The 19,346-nt window shown below is 42.3% G+C and overlaps 1 protein-coding gene across 1 annotated transcript in view; it reads left to right on the top strand.

Annotated features, from left to right (window-relative positions):
* Window positions 1-18,814, top strand: part of LOC139215205 (gamma-enolase) — a 22,152-nt gene extending 3,338 nt beyond the window's left edge. Inside the window, exons 2-13 of the mRNA XM_070846090.1 lie at window positions 5,871-5,956; window positions 7,676-7,771; window positions 7,946-8,004; window positions 10,085-10,154; window positions 11,217-11,350; window positions 11,701-11,792; window positions 12,110-12,240; window positions 12,943-13,140; window positions 13,228-13,429; window positions 15,521-15,629; window positions 15,733-15,791; window positions 17,837-18,814. Coding sequence (XP_070702191.1) covers window positions 5,872-5,956; window positions 7,676-7,771; window positions 7,946-8,004; window positions 10,085-10,154; window positions 11,217-11,350; window positions 11,701-11,792; window positions 12,110-12,240; window positions 12,943-13,140; window positions 13,228-13,429; window positions 15,521-15,629; window positions 15,733-15,791; window positions 17,837-17,906 — 1,305 coding nt within the window. The 5' untranslated portion in view covers window position 5,871 and the 3' untranslated portion in view covers window positions 17,907-18,814. The remainder of the gene's footprint in view (window positions 1-5,870; window positions 5,957-7,675; window positions 7,772-7,945; window positions 8,005-10,084; window positions 10,155-11,216; window positions 11,351-11,700; window positions 11,793-12,109; window positions 12,241-12,942; window positions 13,141-13,227; window positions 13,430-15,520; window positions 15,630-15,732; window positions 15,792-17,836) is intronic.
* The last annotated feature ends 532 nt before the right edge of the window (window positions 18,815-19,346 follow it).

The following is a 19,346-nucleotide window of genomic DNA, read 5'->3' as shown; positions in this document are numbered from 1 at the left end:
CGTCCTGTAGATATGATGATAATATGTACATTGCCCTCCCTCCCCGTCCTCTCTCCTTGCGTGCCTTTATCCCTCTCTCCCTCACTCTCTCTCTCCCCGGCTCGCCCACTCACGTGTTTTTTTCAGTACTGGTATATTTTCTGCTGAGCACTGCAGTCTCTGGTAGGTGTGGTGTGGTGCGTTCATGGGTGTCCTCCCTCTCTCTCTCTCTCTCTCTCTCTCTCTCTCTCTCTGCTGCTGCTGCTGCTGCTGCTGCTGCTGTAGAGCTTACGTAACTCACAGCAACGAGCACAAACAGCAGCGAGGATGGAGAGGGAGGAGAGGGATGGAGATGACGGCTACGAGATAAACTCATTGAGGTGGTGACAAATTGGAGAGAAGGAGCATGCGTTTATGAGAACAGTGTGTGCAGCAAATATTTGATGAACACCTCGCTGAGGTCGTGCATTCAAACAGAGCAGTGGTGGAAAAAGTGTAACAATATAGGAGATTTACATTTAATTAATGTCTGTAAGTCACTATTTATCGACAGAGATAACACAACAGTGACTCTTATATTCACGGTATCATTAGAGGACTGGAGCTGGCGACATTTCTGGGAAAAATCCCAGGCGGCACACAGTTAGTGACGTGTTCTCCATCACCCAGCAGTGGTTGTCCCACCAGAGAGACCAGGCAGAGCCCTTATGATATATCTGTTATTTCAACCCACTTAGACAACTAAAAGGAGATCTTTAAGATTGTAACTTTATTTAAAAGTACTATTAACACACTGTGAAAATACTCCACTACAAGTAAAAGTACTGCTTTCAAAACCTTAATCAAGTTAAATCTAAGTATAAAGTATCAAAAGTACTTATTGTGCAGTAAAATCTTTCCTGTTATATCTGATGTTTCTGGATTAATATTACCGCTGCATTCATGTGTAAATGTTAATATACACTATTGGGTAGTTTAGTCTGCAGCAGTGCATCATGGTCTATAAGATCATCATACGTTTGTGCTGTGGGGGGTGGCTTTGTCAGAAAGCCTGATTGGTGGGGGTGGGATATATTTGGTTGGATACTTTTAAAAACTAGCTACTCCTGCTAGTTTCTCCAACGTTGCCGTTTAACAATATGCTTGTGATTCACCACCAACTCAAACACTGCAAGAACCAAAAACAGCTATTTTAGCTATTTTAAGGGGGAAAATGACTTTGCGTTTGTAGAAATTAATCTAATATCAATTTTAGCCAAAGTAGAAACCCTGAAAGTTTATACAGAAGTTCAAGATGTCCAGTTATGATCAAATATCTGCTAAGCTAATGACATTCAGCCTGGACAGCTGTAATTTTGTGTTTACTGCTCTATTAGCACATGTTAGCATGCTAACGCTCTTAAAGAAGAGATTTCTGTGCGTCACTGTAACCAAACAGCGTTTCTTTATCTCTGGGTCTCCACTTGTTCTTTTTCTTTTCTCTGTTTGTTTGGCCGTAATAATCACTTTTTCGTGGTGCATCGGCTCAATCACCTTTGTGTTTTTATTAAGCTGAGAATTTTCAAGATTGCCACTTTAACTAAGGTATGGTAGATATTATAAATCCAGCTGCAAAGGCTCACTGGCACGACTGTAAACTCACTTGAAATAGGAGTGAATGTATCATAGATGCAGATAATGTTGTTGGCAGTCACGCATGCAGACTAAAATTTCACCAGAGCAGGAATATTCAGAGTCAAAATGATGCTTTGATGCTCCGAGGAACAAGCAGAAAAATGCAGAAATTGCAGAATAACTGATGTAAAACTGTTGGCAGGCGTCCTACATACTGCTGCTCCACCTTCAGGAGGAACTCTTTGGGAAACTGCAGTATTTCAGGGTGGGGCTTCAAAGAAAAACCCATAAAATGAACACAGTCCAGTAGAGAAAATCACCCACACATCAAATCCCCCGACTCTGTGTGAAGGGGAAGTTTCTGTACGCCGGCGCCAAGTCGAGCACCTTATCTGTTCTTTCGTATGCTGAGCACCCTTTATACGTTCTGCTGATGCTTTTATCCCCTGTGATTTACAATGAGTGTAAGAACTGAATAAGCATAAATTTGTAGGTTGCAATCGGCCAGCAGAGAAGGGAGCAAGGTTGAGGGCTGCTGTGAAAATGGGTGGAAATATCCCTGAGTCGCTCGGAAGGATCACGTACGAAAGAGGAGTGCTGAGCGAGGGAGTCAGAGGACAGGAACAAAGAGACAAGAGGAGTAATGTGATTATGCGACGGGTTAAAAGCAACACACGGGGGGAATTTATGTCCCAGAGGAAGAGAAGAAAGGTGACAGGGAGAAATAAAAGTGTAGCGTTTAATGTCTTCAGGAAGGTTTTACATAAACAGAATGTGTTTGCGTTCAGGCTGTGAGTCAGATAAACACCAGAGGGACATTATAGAGGAAATGAGACAACAAGAGAGCATTGATTACACAAAAAAGAGAGAGAAATGTCAGTAGTTTCAATACTGTTTTACACACATTTGGCTCTGTTGTTAGTGTAGCTACACTGTTGGCCAAGAAAAGAAAAAAGAGCAGGAAGATTACATGAGGGAAACATTTAGCAGATTACTATTTACATAAGACCACTGTGCTTTGGTTCAATCAGGATTTTAATGGGTTTACAAGCACATTATGATCACAGCTTAAATATGACTTCAGTCGCCAAAACAGAAACAAACGTGACTGTGAACAGCCCATGAAGGATATCTTAATGTCACTGAAGGAAACAGATACCGTGACTGTAATGCATAAGTTTGTATAGCAGCATGAATCTGTATTGTTACAGCTGGTTTGTCTTTTAATCAACAAACGAAGAGTTACAGAAACACCATAAAATCTCTCAACTATAATTCTATGAGACAATGATATTAGTCCTGAACCCACAGGTTCAGAAATAAATTGAACCTTTAAGGCTAAAACACATTTCAGTAGCAAACTTGAAGAAAACATCAACCATCTCTTACTGACATAAGAATATAATAGAAGTTACTGCTCAAATAGTAAAAACTGATTCTTTATTTATTTATTTTACAATTTCCATGATCATTCCCCAAACTTAACAGCATTTTTATTTATTACCACCTTAATGTTGAAGCTCCACTAACCGTCACATTGATTGACATGGCCATGACCTCTTAAAACTCAAATTACATCGTGATGGCACATAAACAAAGCCAATCAGCATCCTCAGCATCCTCTGTCGCCGTGGAAACACAAAGTCTCTGGTTAGTCAGGTGTAAAGAGCAAAAAAGCCAAACCCATGCGAAGTAAAACATGAAAAGTAACTAACAAACTTTTTTCAACCCAAAGTCTTGTTCTTCTCTAAATATTTTAGTTGTGTAAATCTAACCAAACTGCGACCTGTTGCCCTGACGATGACTAATGTGCTGTTAAGAGGCCGTGGTCATTTCACATATTTCTGTGAAATCAGGTCTAACAGAGTAATTATTTTAACCCCAAAATGTTTCCCTAAACCTAACCAAACCACACCAGTGTAGAGTATTATTCACTTGTCTTTCACACTGTCTTCCTCGTTGTATCACATCTCTCATCTCTTGGTTTGAGTTGCCGCTCACTGCTGGCATCTTTTCAAAAAAAGCTGATGTCAGTGCGCTGGCTTACGGGCACAGGTTAATGGAAGCAAGCGATGATTAATGTAAGTGTTTACACCTTCACTCCTAACTCAAAACTGTGAAGTAGCTCTGAATCAATCTGCCCTCTAAAGTGCAAATTCCCCCTAGATTTGACTTCAAACAGTACAATATATCCGGCTCTCTATAGGCACCACAGCATAGTTTTGCATTAATGAATGCTCACTGAAGATGAGCAATGAGAAAAGATGGATCTACAGGAGTTACCACACCCTCTGCTTTGAATGTGCATCTCTCTGTTGGTGTATTTCAAAGGCCGGTCTCAGTACAGTGACAGTACAGAGCCAGATTTAGCTCCTCACAGATCGATTAAGTATTCATACAGTACGGAGACGAGGACGGCATAAAAGGCCTTTTTTGACATATCGTTGCAGTGCTGCATGCCTGGAATATCAATGAGGGGAAAGAAGGAAAACACCCACAGTGGAGATAAGCATGGATACTAGTGAAATGACAATGAAGACGGGGCTCCTGATGTTTGGGTGGATAGGTGTGTGTACGGTAAAGATGCCGTGGTGATACAGGAAGCATCTTCAAACTAAATGAATACGTTTTTAATCTCGGGATGTGGAGTTCAGCGTTTCACAGTGAGAAACAAAAGAGAAAACAAGTCCTTTCTTGTTATTCATGTGAGTGAGAGTGGGCTGTGCGGTGAAATGTTTGATTTGGACGTAATGGAACCGACAGCTGCTCTTTAAATTAAATCCATACCTCAGTTTTTCCTCTCTGGGATCATATCTGACCTGAATACATCTTCACATCACTCTGTGGAACAGGATTGGGTTGTACCAGCTAGTTGTACACACACACACACGTAGGTTTTGCCAATTGGTTCAGTTCTGCCACGAATCAGTTTCACCTGTCAGCTCCTGGTTTAAACATTTAGTGATATATAGATGTACGAACTAGTTCTCATTTCAATTTGACTCTACTGTGACATCTCCAAACTAACTCCAGAGAGTTCTGCACTGAATGGATGAAAAAGCAGCCTGGTGTTTCTACTTGGTTGGTGATCTTTGGGTGGAAATGGTGCTGCTGTTCACTGAATGCTCTGGTGGTTGAGCTGTTGTCACCCAGAGACGCATCTTTCCTGCATTAGCGTCGCAGGTCTTTTTTTTTTCCGAGCCGTCTCTCCAGGGAGGGAAGAAGAAGCAGCAGCAGTAAACAGCAGTTGTAGAAAGAAGACCCTACAGTGATGGTAACAGCAGTGCCAGAGTCCGACTGAAGAACCTCAAAACCTTTTTTTATTGTTTTCTTTTCCTTCATTTTAAAGAGAGATCTGGACGCTTTGATAGTGCGTCAGAGCTAATCACTCAAACTGCAGCCAAATTCTTAAAGTGGGTTGTAAAAACTGTGCTCAGATAAAAGTAAAATATCAGATAAAATGTGAGTAAATGTTATTGTATTATATTTTAAAATGGCTCCTCCCACTTCTTACATACAGTAAGAGCATATCTGTTATTTTCTCATTCTAAACCAGCAGCGTTTCTCTCAGTTGTGTCTGACTTCTGTCTCATACATGTACAGTTTCACTTTTTAAGAAAACGCTCTGTAATTTCCTAATTTGGCCCCTGTAGTTTCTCAGCGTTACTCAAACAGGAGGACATTTAATCCACATTTAGTGCTTCACTAAGTATTTGGGGCAGCAGGACTGTGTCTGTGGGATTGAGTCAAACACACACACACACACACACACACACAACTCTTGTACTTACTACACTTGCACTTGCTTGTTAGTAGTTGGTTTAGTTGAAAATGAGAAACAGACATGATATTGCAGTGCAGCCTCACCAAGTTCTCCGCCAATGGCAACTTCCAGTCTGGATGAAAGCAGTGGAAAATTGATGCATAATTTACTCTGTTGCTGCAACCTGCTTCGAGAAACAGCAAAGTTACTGCAGGGTGTGTGTGTGTGTGTGTGTGTGTGTGTGTTGGTTTATGTGCGTGACACAATCCTCCATGGTGAGCTTTGATTTTCACAGTGAATCTGCAGTGATGTTGTTTCTCGTCTCCCCTGACAGGTTGTTCTCTGTGTGTGTGTGTGCAGTGTAAAAATAGATATTTCTCTCTCGCTGTTATTCTTTCCACCTCTTTTTCGATTCAATTTGAAGCTGTCAGAAATTAAGTGTATTTCCAACAGGTTGCACAATATCAGGCACAGCAAACGTAACGTGGCCTCTTTTCCTCTCTGTGTCTCGCAGGATGTCGATCATCAGCATCGTTGCCAGGGAGATTTTGGACTCCCGGGGAAACCCCACTGTGGAAGTGGACCTTCGCACAGAGAAAGGTGACCGCCAACGAGCCTGTCTGCAAATATCAGGGGGAAGAAAATAACAATGTTTACCACGAGGATGAGGATGTCTCCTCGGATTCATCATGTCAGAAATTTAACAAAGAGCGTTAAGAAAGCCGGGAAGCACCACAGAATCACTGGTGTAGTCGTAAATTCTTCCTGACATCAAACGACCTTCATTTGACCTCTGTCCAGATCAATTAATTCTCAGTTGAGGGAAGATGGGTCTTCTTTTGCTTTGGGGCTATAAGGTATAAACATGCTTTCATAACCCCGCTGAGATAAAAACAAATCAAATGTGTCTTACTATTTACTGACTGGTGTGAAAATCAGATTTTGCAGTTGAAAAACGTTAAATGGGGGAATTAAGTTACAGTTCAGGATGAAGCGTCTGAAACTGCCACGAATAGAACGACAAATTTGACATTTCACTCATAGAGTTTGTTCCAAGAGGAAAAATGAAGCTACAAACTCACTGAGTGGGTTTAAATCTTCTGAGCCAGTGAGTCCAGAGGGCAGCTGTAAGGCAACGAGACATGGATCCCAACATAGAGTATTACACAAGTGCAAGACTGGATTATGCACAAAGGCTTTAAGAAATTAATTTTGTCCCAAAATGTTGAAAAATGCACCAGTAGGGCTCAAGATCAGCTGAAACCGCTCTGTCTTGTAGAGGAAAGAATCAGTAAATTCATTTCGGGGGTAATATTCTGCATATGTGGTGAATATTTCTAAATGAATGTGTGTTTTAGAATGACCTAAACCTAAAACAGATAGACAACAACCCTCTGCTGAAAGGTTACAGGCACATTACACAGCAAATGGATGTATGACGTGTCAGCAGGAGACTCAAACGGCAAATATTATGACGGCGGCTCTAGTTAACATCATTCACATGGTTTCTAAACATGCAGAATCTACAGAGCTGCTTTACCTTTGTCTTATACAAAAAAGTAAGCAATGCAGCCAACATCACGTTTCCATAGGCTTGATTCTTAGACCTCGAAGGAACAACCAGAACACCAGGTGTTTAAGGTGTGTAACAGCATTGATCTCTGTAAGGTAATGGTTCGACAGCAGGAAGTAAACACGTCAAATGGAGAAGCAGCGTGTGTCCTCACAGTTTTTAGGTGTTTAATCTTTCTGAATTATCAGAACATACTGTTCTGTGCAGCAGGCCTCCTCCTCTCCTCGTCCTCCCGCTGAGTCAGGTGTGACCGTGTTGGTTGTTTTCCTGTCGTACCTGCAAGTGTTTGCAAACAGCTTTTAGTCACATCCATCATCGTCCGTGGTGACACCCCCCCCCGTCTGCTTCACATGTCTGCTCATTTAAACACATTAATGTAGTTACCACGTGTGCATTTGCGGTCCGTCGGTCTGAACTTCTTCACCAAATGTAATTCTGGAGATGTAAAAAAACATCAAGTACAAAATAAGAATTCATATAAGTTCATCCTTGACTCAGGGAGCAGTAGGTGTGACAAAATAATCTCATCTAAAGATCCACTTACCAGCTCCTCCAGAGCTTTCAACCTTCTATCACAGATTTAATTATTGTCATACTACATACAACCATGTGCCACAGGCCTGAGATTATCTTCTAGTAGATTAGCACCAGTGGGACTGCAGCACTATGTACTACAGACTACTAATAGTATCATATCACTCATTACATTTAAAACTTTCATGTTTGTTTCCTCTGTTTAATTGAAGGTCTGTTCAGGGCTGCGGTGCCCAGCGGAGCCTCCACGGGGATCTACGAGGCCCTGGAGCTCCGAGATGGAGACAAGAGCCGCTACAAGGGCAAAGGTACTAAACAGATCGACTGTGTTCGTGTTTACGTTCTTCAAGTTAAAGATGCAACATGTGATTTTTGACCACGAGGGGGGGCAACATCTACCTCACCTGTCTCTGTAGAAGAGTCATTATCGTCCCATTAGAGTCATTAGAGTCTCACTTACCTTCATTTGTTCTCTATTCTAGGTGTTTTGAAGGCGGTTGGGCACATCAACGACACCCTGGGTCCCGCCCTTATAGCCTCTGTAAGTCACCAAAACCTTCAAAACCTCATTCCCCGACAAGGCCTCTGTTATCAGGAATAAAGAGAGGCAGAGAGTCCATTAATTCCTGATTAGCAACATTATCTTGTTTACACCATGGTTGCTTGCCAGAGAGAAGAAATCAAGAGCAATGATTAATATATTTGTGTGTTTTGTAACCAAAATCTTAAGTTTGTGACAAGCCATAACTCGGGGTCAAGGGTTTGACTAATACCTGGAGCAATCATTACCATCCTATTACCAGCCATGTCGCGTTCCCTAAATCAGTATCAAGATTTTCACAAACAAATGAATGATTTCTGACTGTCGCCAAAGGCCCCACATCAATGAGGACACCACAGAAAACTGTAGTAGTGTTTCTGCCTTCTCAGTCAACAGAACGTAATCATGCAGGTTTTGTTTGAGTTTGATGTTTTGAAGTGTTTTATATTCAGATTCGGTAAAGTGTGATAGAAACTGAACCTCCTTATATGTTTTGGCCAGTTGTGGCTGAGTTCGGCTCAACATTTCCTGGTGTCTGACCAACATGACAGCGAGCGATGAGCCTAAACTCCAGGCTGCGTTCACATGTTAGTGAGGCTGAAAGTATCCAGCTCGAACCATGAATGTGAACAAAACGACCTTGTACAGCAGGTGACGGTTCAGTCGATCGATGTGCAGATGACTATCACATCTGGATGGGCAGACAGGAAGCTGTGAGAATAAGATAAAGTCTTTTCAGCTATCTGTGAGTGTGTGTGTGTGTGTGTAGAGATACTGTGAATGAAAGATGGTGATAATGTGTCTGTGTGAGAAAAAAGTGTAAGTGTGAAGGGAAAGTGAATGAGGTGTTTGTGTGTAAGAAAGTGTACAAGTGTGTGTAATCGTATGATCCGGATATCTGCAGCAGTGCAGTTTGGGTAAATTCCTCCGGCGGCAGATGTTTTGCCAGGAAATGAATCTTGGTGATCGGTCAGGCAGGAAAAAAACAGCAGAACGGCTCCGAGCTCCTGAACGTAACATCAGAGTCCATCAGGGACAGACAAGACTATGGAAGCCACACGCTCGACTCAGTAAAGTAACAAAGAAACTTTATTCAAAAAGCAGGACAAAATCAGGAACTAAGACAAAACCCTAAAACTAATCTAACAAAAGGCGACTCTGAAGAAAACAGGAGTGATCAAACAAAACAAAATCAAAACGTAACAACAGAAAAACGCACTCAAATCACGAAACAAAGTACCAACTAAAGAATGACTAGGTAGACTAATATCAAAGTTAACAACAGGAGGAGCAAGACAGGGCTTGGAACAAAGTACACAACTGAAAAGAAAACCAAACCTCCAAAACTGTACTCCGATCATCAAATTCATGAACCAGAAATCACAGGAAGGCACGACAGTGGACATGACGAACTGGCACAGGACAATAAATACACAGGGTGATGGGGAACAGGTGGAAACAATCAGGGAGGGGCCAGACAATCACAGACAGCAGGAAGTAACAGGGATACTACAAAATACAACAGGAAATGACAAGACAACAGGAGACGAGACAAAAACGGAACTTAACAAAATGCAGGATCATGACAGATTGGTCTGTTTGCACAGGTGTGTGTGTGTGTGTGTGTGTGTGTGTGTGTGTATAATAGCACAATAAGTGATTGTACATATAATTAACAAACTCCAAACGTGGAATAAGTCTGCAGATACTCATCAGAATATGTCGTGTTTGATATCATTGCTAAACAGTAATAATCAAAGGAATGATGTAAAGGTATATATATATATATATATAAATATATATATATATATGTATATATAAATATACTGTATATAGTGTCTAACTTTTCTCTGACCCAGTGTTAACTTGGCAAGTAGACTAAATAAATGTAGACTGAGGATTCAACAAGACAGTTTTTACATCAAAATCTGACCGTAATCAGCAAAACTGGACCCAAATGTATCCAAATAGATTTCAAATGATGTCAGGATGTATTTTAAAATCTGTTTAATGATGCAGGTGATATATTGCTGCACCTGTGGCGTGTTATAACAGTGTATATATGTGTGTGTGTGTGTAGGGAATCAGCGTGGCGGAGCAGGAGCAGCTGGACAACATGATGATCGAGATGGACGGCACAGAAAACAAATGTGAGTCACAACGAGATGACTAAGACCACAGGAGAGAGTACCAGCCTCCTCTGAGTCCTCTCATGTGGAGTCACACACGTTCTGTAAAAATGTTTTTATACCAAAGGCACGTTTGTCTCAAAGAGCCATGAACACAGACAGGAACAAGACCGAACTCACATCCTGAATAAATGAATGCACTGCTCATTTATTTTAATCTACAATCACGCCAACTAATCACCTCAGGCAGCAAGGTACACAGCAGTGAAAGTAATGGAGGCGGGAGAAATTCATTTGAGCCAGCAGAGGAGAGCTGTCAGGACAAATGGAGCTGAATGTGTTGTGAAACGATTTTAATTTACTTTACAATTACAACTCAGACACAGAGAGAATTTGTTCTCTTTGCTTTTCTGCACAGCATAACAGAAATGTTTTTTAATTGTTTCACGTTGGTAACACTTCAATTCTGATGGAAATGTTTATAAAGAAAGATATGAATGGGAAGTTACTCGTCTTTTCTTCAGATTAAAAGTTCAAGACTTTAAACGGCATCACTTTGGGAAAATTAATGACCTTAGCTGCAATTTAAATGAGAATTACAAGATGTGAAAATAAATAAATACTTTGTTTTATTGGTGAAATAATGTGACAAAGACAAAACATAAGACACATACAGACAAAAACATAAAGCAGCAGCAGTATATCTGTGGTAGTAGGTGAAATTAGTGTTTATTGATCCTGGAGAGGTACATTATGAAGAGTATGGTGTCATCATTAATGATGAACAGTAATAATCTTTATTTTTAAAACAATTAATCTGGTTAAGAACTGAACTTTGGGTACAAAACTTTTGTTCTTGTTATTATTATCTTTTCCTAAACCTGACCATGTAGTTCTGGAGCCTAAACTAAATAATTAAAGACAGCTGAAAGTTAGCAGACAAATTAATGTAGTCTCACACAAACAGACACTCAATTAACTCAAATAACAAGAAAGAAAAAGTGAAATATGAAATTCTGGAAAAGCAGCAGGCGCAGCAGGTTGTTGGCTGGTTGACTTCCCGTCTTCCTCTCTGTCAAACAGCTCAGTTTGGGGCCAACGCCATCCTGGGGGTGTCTCTCGCCATCTGTAAGGCCGGAGCAGCAGAGTCAGAGGTCCCCCTGTACCGCCACATAGCCAACCTGGCCGGAAACACAGAGCTGGTGCTGCCGGTGCCCGTAAGACACGAACTCACCGCTCGACATCGACGTCTGCACACAGAGCTGTGAAAGATCCTGCTGACACCTGCGTTTCTACGATTTATGGCTTTAAAGGATCTGTTTCATTTGGAAACAGTTTAAGTTACAGCAGCACAAAAACAAGACGACTACACATTAAAATGGTTTATTAGTTTAATCACGTGTGTTCACACTCAAACATTTGATTGTTTGAAGTGTTTTCACTGTAACATAATCTGGAATAATCACAAATTCACAGTTTACATATGTGCAGGCTGATTTTTCTTAGTTAAACAAGCTTTTCAGGCAACTAAAACTGTGCTCGTCTCCTTGTTTCCTCTCCTCCTCAGGCCTTTAATGTGATAAATGGAGGCTCCCATGCAGGTAACAAACTGGCCATGCAGGAGTTCATGGTTCTTCCTGTTGGAGCTGAGTCTTTCAAGTAAGAGTTCAACACCTTTAAAAAGTATTACATGAAGCATTTACATTTTGCCAGTTGTTTTCCTTTCATTCGATGTCTATGAGGAGGCTACAAAGTCTACTGAAGCTTTTTGACTGTACTAAGTCAGTTTTAGTGCTGGTTTAGGAGTTTAGCATTGATCAGTCTGGCTGTTTGAACTCATTCTCACCTTCCTTTTTCTCATCCCTCATCATTTATTTCTCTCTGAGTCCTTCTCTGCTGCTAATGTCAGTTCCTACACCACCATCCAGCCTTTCCACCCTCTGACGACCTCCTCCGTCCTCTCCCCCGTCTCTCAGGGAGGCGTTGAGGATAGGATCGGAGCTGTACCACACGCTGAAGGGGGTGATCCAGGAGAAGTACGGCCAGGATGCCACCAATGTGGGAGACGAGGGAGGATTCGCTCCCAACATCCTGGAGAACAGCGAGGGTGAGAAAGAGGAATATCACCATTGAAAGGCATTGTTATGTGATGAAGAACAATTTACATTTTCATTTGATCCTATTTTTATTTGAACCTATTTAACCCCAGTCTGCCTCGTCTTCTTCAGTTCCTTCATTTTGCAAAATGCCTTTTGGACAAACCCAGGCTACAGTTCACTGAGCATGCTGGTTAGTATGTGCAGAAAACAAGCGCATGGCTCTGGATAAGAAGCTTTTATTTTGAAAGATATATTGTTGAACTTGTCATTTGAGCAATATTAAACAGAATGTTTGCTTTGCTTGAATGTGAAACCATCACCATTAGTCTGCGTTATGACACCAGTCAGACATCAAGACTGAAATAGAGTTTTAAAATATTTCTTGTCTCGGAAACACTGTAGTTTGGATTGATGTTAAATCGTTGCAACTCTTTTTAAGATGCATAAAATTATGCATCCTCATCTTTAGCTTGATTTATAAAGCTCAATGATTCTTCCAAGTAAACACGTAGAGGAGGCTGCATCACCCCCAGTAGTGTCTGCAGCCCCACCAGATGGGGGGTTTGGGAGCCATGTGTGCAGCCTGAGAGGCAAAGCCCAGGGGATAAAGACAAAAAGTTCATTATTTATTCCATCTTCTGTTTCTTACTTTACATTTTCTTATGTCTCCGTCTCTCCTCCTCCTCCCTGCGTCCTCTTTCGCTCCTCAGCTCTGGACCTGCTGCAGACGGCCATAGAGAAGGCCGGCTTCACGGACAAGGTGGTGGTCGGGATGGACGTGGCTGCCTCAGAGTTTTACCGCGAGGGGAAATACGACCTGGACTTCAAATCCCCACCAGACTCATCGAGACACATCTCTGGAGAGGAGCTGGCTGACATCTACCAGGGCTTCGTCAACAACTACCCAGGTGGAGCACACTCGCTGCGCGTGTTGATTCTCTGCCAGAGACGAAACATGTTTTAATCAACTTCCCACCTCTTCCTCTCCTTCGCAGTGGTGTCCATCGAGGACCCGTTCGACCAGGACGACTGGGAGGCCTGGTCCCGTCTGACGGCCCAGGTGGGGATCCAGGTCGTCGGGGACGACCTGACGGTGACCAACCCAAAGAGGATAGAGAAAGCTGCCGAGGAGCGAGCCTGCAACTGTCTGCTGCTCAAAGTCAACCAGATCGGCTCCGTCACTGAGGCCATACAGGCGTACGTCTGCTTTACTCAGTGTTTTAGATGCAGGCATAAAGAAAATGATGCCGGAGCCACATAGTCTTGTTTCAGGTGTTTTTTGGGGGGTTTTGTTCTTTAGTTTTGAACAGAAGAGTTAAGAAAACGAACACTCTAATATAAAAACACAATTATAAAACCGTACAAAAGAGCAGCAACATTAAGTCTCATCAGGTGTTTTTGTTTGGTTGATTTTAGCCATGATTCCATCTTGGATCTAAAATCAATAAAGCTGCATCACCCTCTTATATAACTGATCTGTCAAACTCAGTAGATCTTTTGTCCGCCACAGTTTCATGTAGTTTATTGTAGCAAAGAGTTAAGAGGATATTTATTCCCTCGCCTCGATCAAATACCTTCTTGAAATCATAAATCTGCCTTATTAGGAGGCTCTCAGGCTTTACAGATCTACAAACATGTCTCATCGCCGTCAGTCCAATACGTGGTGAACACATGCTACACACACCACCGCTCTATTCTAGGACGGAGAAAAAAAACTAACATGGCCGCCGCGGGCAGGCCGGTGAACTTGATCTGACCGAAGAAGGTCGTCCATCTTGGCTGAGACGACCGAGAGGCCCACAGTGAGATGCAGAGAGACCCAGCTGCTCTGCTATCAGTCACACATGTGGACACACACACACACACACACACACACACACACACACAGAGGCAGTCAGCGTGTTGTCAGTCACGTCACTCCTCGATACCTGTCAGCCATGTTGACCTTGTGGCAGCGTAACAGACCTTTACAGAAGATGAATGAAGCACAGGAAGTGACAGGAGCGGTTTAGTATGAAGATTAGCTGTCAGTCAGCTGGTGCCGACTGCTGTGTGCTCGTATTTCACATTTGTTGATCTCTCTGTGGAGAGAGTGTGTATCCAAGTCCTGAACGTGTGTGTGTGTGTGTGTGTGTGTGTGTGTGTGTGATCAATCTCAGACTTAACAAAACGTCACTCAGGGTTATGATGCTATCAATCATCACAGCGTAGCTGGATTACGGCAGGAGGGGATGCAGTGATAGAAACGGAGCTGATGACAGTAAAGATGATGTATCGTGCCCGTCACACGTGAAGCTTCCTGCGTCGTTAATCTGATATATTCTTCTAATACGTGAGCAGGATGAGCAGGAGACCCAGCGACGGCTTGTTCTTTATTTAAAACCTCAAACTTGCCCCCCAGGTATTGCGCTGTTAACCTGTCAGATAAGCTGTAATTACAATCATTACCTTGAAGAATACAAATATGGAGGAGTCAAAATGTACCCTGGAATGTGCCTCTCTCACATGCACACGTTTCAGAGTCTGAAACTCGACTGAACGGAGGATAAAAGCCTTCGGTTGTCTTATTGTGCGTCTTGTATTTACTTTCTTAGGAGGCTGCAGATTGTATCTAGAAATCAGTTTAGACAGAAAACAAACAATGATGTTAAAAAAAAGTGTTACGGGACAAGAAGGAAACCATATTTTCAGTTTTCAGACTTCAGTACTGTGTGTTTCTCCGGCTGCTAATGTTGCATCAGACCTCTCTGATGTTTCCTTTCATCAGAAGAGTCCCACAGGCCCGACTGAACAGATTAAACAACTCCGTCTGTCAAACTGTTAAATCAGCCTAGAATTTGGGTTCTCAGGAGGCTCCCATGCACCTGTGTGGACTAACCTTTGTTAAACTGCATCGCAGCTGCTTAATTGCGATGCCTGATGTAATATAGATGTTTTTTTATCGTCTGTGTTGTTGTGTGGTTGAATGTTGTACTTTGTTATGCATGTAAAATGGTGCTTGAGTTGGGATGCAACAGATTTGAGGAAAATATTCCCATAAAAAACATCAGATTTATTATTACAGTCTCAGAGAAAGAGCAGGTGGACCGTTAATCTGAGCATCAGCTCCTCCAGGTGTCCTCGGACCATGACACCACGTGTGAATGTGTGTGGAGAACAGTCTCCTCCTGCTTAGGTACAAGTACAGACCACCTACCATGTTGCTTACTGCAGCTTCACACAGGAGGTGGTGTTTGTTTCACACGTGTCCTGTGAGGTTGGAAATAAAGCCGTGTGCCTCCGTCGCAGGTGTAAACTGGCTCAGGCGAATGGTTGGGGTGTGATGGTCAGCCATCGCTCAGGAGAGACAGAGGACACCTTCATCGCCGACCTGGTGGTGGGACTGTGCACTGGACAGGTACACACTTCAGAGCAGCATGAGGGAAAACGTCTTCAACATCCTGCACGTCAGTATTTTCTGTGAATTCAGGGTTCTAATTTTCGCCGTCTCTGTGTTGCAGATCAAGACTGGCGCCCCCTGCAGATCTGAGAGGCTGGCCAAGTACAACCAGCTTATGAGGTCAGTGAGCATCAGACATCCATTCATTTCAGTTTAATTCCTCAGTTCAATGGAGCTTCATACATTATGCATGTTTAAAAAAACATTATACATCATGTAGACCTTTGTCTCGTCCTTTTTACGGCCTCTCTCGCTTGTTGTTTTGAGTGAGACAGGTGAAGTGGGAGTGACCTCCCTGTCTTGATTATATGACCGCAGAGCAAAATAAAGCAGCAGAGAAGTTGACACATTTTACCTTTGGAGATGTGGTCTGATCACACATTTAGGGAACTAAAAGATTTCTGGAAAGGAAAGTGAATTCATGTAGCACAAAGCAAGTCAAGGTGCTTCACAAGGGGCATGAAAATAAAAAGTTTAAAAAGAAATTGCATTTAAAGAAAACAATAAAGAGCAAAACACAAGTGGATGAATAGTTACAGATTCTTCAGGGAAAAGGAAGTAAAAGCTGCTTCGCCTGGCTGGACGTCGCCTGGTCAGAGTCAAATGTATTTAGGCCCAATACCATTTAGTGCTTTAGAAACAAGTAATAGGATTTTCCCAGCGGAGCGGTTTCAGGGCTGCTGTGATTGGACGTCCAGTGAGACCAAAACCTGGGCCAGAAGGCCTCACGTACCTGCCGTCACTGTAAAGGTCTGTGGCCATTTGGATCTCACTTTATCTTTATGGTTTCATGACATTATCCGTATGATGATCATTTCCCCTCATAACCAGATCTTTGTATCTACTGGAAGTCCAGTTTGTTCTGTTCAAAACGTGTTAAACCTGCATGTTTACCAGGATTCCCTTGAAAAAGAGGTTCTTAATCTCAGTTGGATTCTCCTGGTTGAATAAGAATAAAAATAAAAACATAATACCAGTTGGAAACTTGCTGCAGTCGACACCAGATTAGTTTGATGTCTAATTCTCACTCTGTTCCTTCTTTTGGCTCCATATCTGGCAGCAGCCCTGCTATGACTGGGCTCCTCAGGTGCTCGCTCTGTCTTAGCGTCGTTGACGTGACAGACGACAGCAGCGCCGCTGTCACCCCATGTGTCCGAGCCAGTCAGCAGGGGCCGGGGGGGGAGGAGGAGGTGGGATCGGCTCAGTGCTGTAATCCCATCGGACTGCTGAGGAGACGCAGGAGAGGTGGAAGGGGGAGAGACTTACAGGGGCATTAACCGGCGATAAACGCTAATCAGTGCAGTCAAGCATGCACACACACACACACACACACACACACACACACACACACGTGCACAGACAAGCCAGAGAAACTAGTTATTTATGCTGCAGCAGCTTGTTACACAGTGGCAGCTATGCAGACATGTGTTGTTGTTGTTTAAAGGAGTATTCTGCATTCCCATGAAATTTGAGGGGACTTGCACGAAACAAGTTTAAATCAAAGCAGCAGAGGTTGAGATGTCCTGACTGAAGTTACACCAACAACACTGGATTCTCCACTATTAGACCACACACGCCTGGTAAACACTCATGGCTGTCAAACTACATGCCCACAGTTTGTACCCAGGCAGACCTCCACCAGCCATCCAGTCTGCATGCACAGCCGCTGTAAATGTCTGAAATATGTCTATCTCTAAATCATTATGCCAAAAAAAACATGGCTGAGCCCCTAATGACATCACTCTGACGTCATCAGGGTTATTTCGAACCCCTCTGGAGCCCCATAAGACACTATTCACCCTTTTTACGCTGTGAGCAGCACTAACCAGCGACACGTGTTATTAAAACCAAAAGGTTAAATAATTGTTATTCAACAGTAAATGCAGACGAATACCAACATCTACTGTATTTCACATCATTTCTGTTTGGTCAGCGTGTTGAGCACTTTGCTGGTTTTGGTCCTTTCATGGGATTTGCTGACAATAAGATAAACTCTTACAACACTAACTCCATCCTTTAGACTTAAAGCAGTGCTGAAAGGAGGCGCTTTGGTTTTAACATTTAAGTTTTGATTTTCCCTGAGCAGAGAGCTGAACGACAGACACCTGAACGCCTCAGCGTGCATGAATGTTTTTACAGCTTCTCTGTCCTTCTCTCCTCTGCAGGATCGAGGAGGAGTTGGGCGACCAGGCTCGCTTCGCAGGCCATAACTTCAGGAACCCCAGCGCCCTGTGAAACTGACAGACGAATGACTCACACACACACACACACACACACACACATGAACTGACCGACACAACAAACATGGAATGAGCCATGCACACTGAAAGATCACACAGATTCATGAAAAAGAGCAAAAAGAGCCAAACAAACAAAAAATGAATAACTAAATGAATTATGCACTGGATTCTAGTTAGGGAGATGATGCTGTATGCACACACACAAACTCTTACACACACATATATAGTACGCAGATGCAACACGCGCTCACGCACATGCAGGGGAGTACTGTAAAAGTATAAAATCTATAAGCCAGACATGCACTGTTACTGTAGTTTTAAAGGAATAGTTCATGTACAGCCAGAGGACCGACCTGCAAAAATAAAGATTATCGTTGTAAAAACAGAGAGATAAATAAGTAGAGATATATTAGAATAACGTAGACTGAAGCACGCAAACCGAAAGAGATGAAAAACTTTTAACTTAAAACACAAAGCAGCCGTTTTCAGGGATGGAGTTAAAAAAAACAAACAAACAAACAACCAGTGAAACCACACAAACACTTGAACACTCACACACTCAGTTGTGTCCCACTCTCACCCGGACACCGAAGAACCTGCACTCCACCCACTTGTGCCGTCCTCCTCCCTCCCTCTTTTGTCTCCTTTTCCTTCTTGTCGTGTCTGTTTCTCAGTTTCAGACCCTCGATTTCTTCCGGCCCTGATGTGATTCTGATTATTTGTCCTTTATGCTTGAAATCCCTCCTTCGTCCTCAATGAAATGAAAAAAAGAAAAAAAGAAAAAAGAAATGGAAACGCTGATCTCCCTTCGTTCCTTCTGTTCCTCCTGAATGTCGATAGAGTAGCTGTGTTGAAAAAGAAGAAAGATCATTAAAAAAAAAAAAAAACCCACAAAAAAAATAAGAATGCTTGTCATTGAAAATAATGTGAAAATATGTCAAATAAAAAGATGTTAATTTACAATTTCAATCACAGTTAAAAGCTTTTTGTCTTTTTTGCGTCTGTGTTTCTTGGTCAGTTTAATTTTTACGTCTTAAGTAAACTCTTAAGTAAACTGGAGGGTTGAAAGTGAAGTAATAAAGTACGGTATCACACTCTGACGTCTGAACGGCTGTGAAAGCTGCTTCAAACTCAAGTCTTTGGTTCTTACAGATTCAGATCTGCTCCAGTTTCAGTTTGACGGGAAAGATTTGAAGCAATAAGAAAACCAAACTGCTCAAATCATCCTCGGATCCACCTGAACGATCAGCCAGTCGTGTGAACTCACTGATTATGGTGTTTTTTGTTTTGTTTCTCCAAATGTCCACTTATGATGAGTCCTGCATGTACAGTGTTGTTACACAGTCTTGTTAATATAATGTGAATTGTTTGCTTTTTTTCTAATATCTTCTAAGAACACAGGATAAGATCACACAATCTGAGATGATCAGGAGAT

The sequence above is a fragment of the Pempheris klunzingeri genome, chromosome 16 (assembly GCF_042242105.1).
Source record: "Pempheris klunzingeri isolate RE-2024b chromosome 16, fPemKlu1.hap1, whole genome shotgun sequence".
Lineage (NCBI taxonomy): Eukaryota > Metazoa > Chordata > Actinopteri > Acropomatiformes > Pempheridae > Pempheris > Pempheris klunzingeri.
This window is presented reverse-complemented; position numbering and strand designations above follow the sequence as displayed.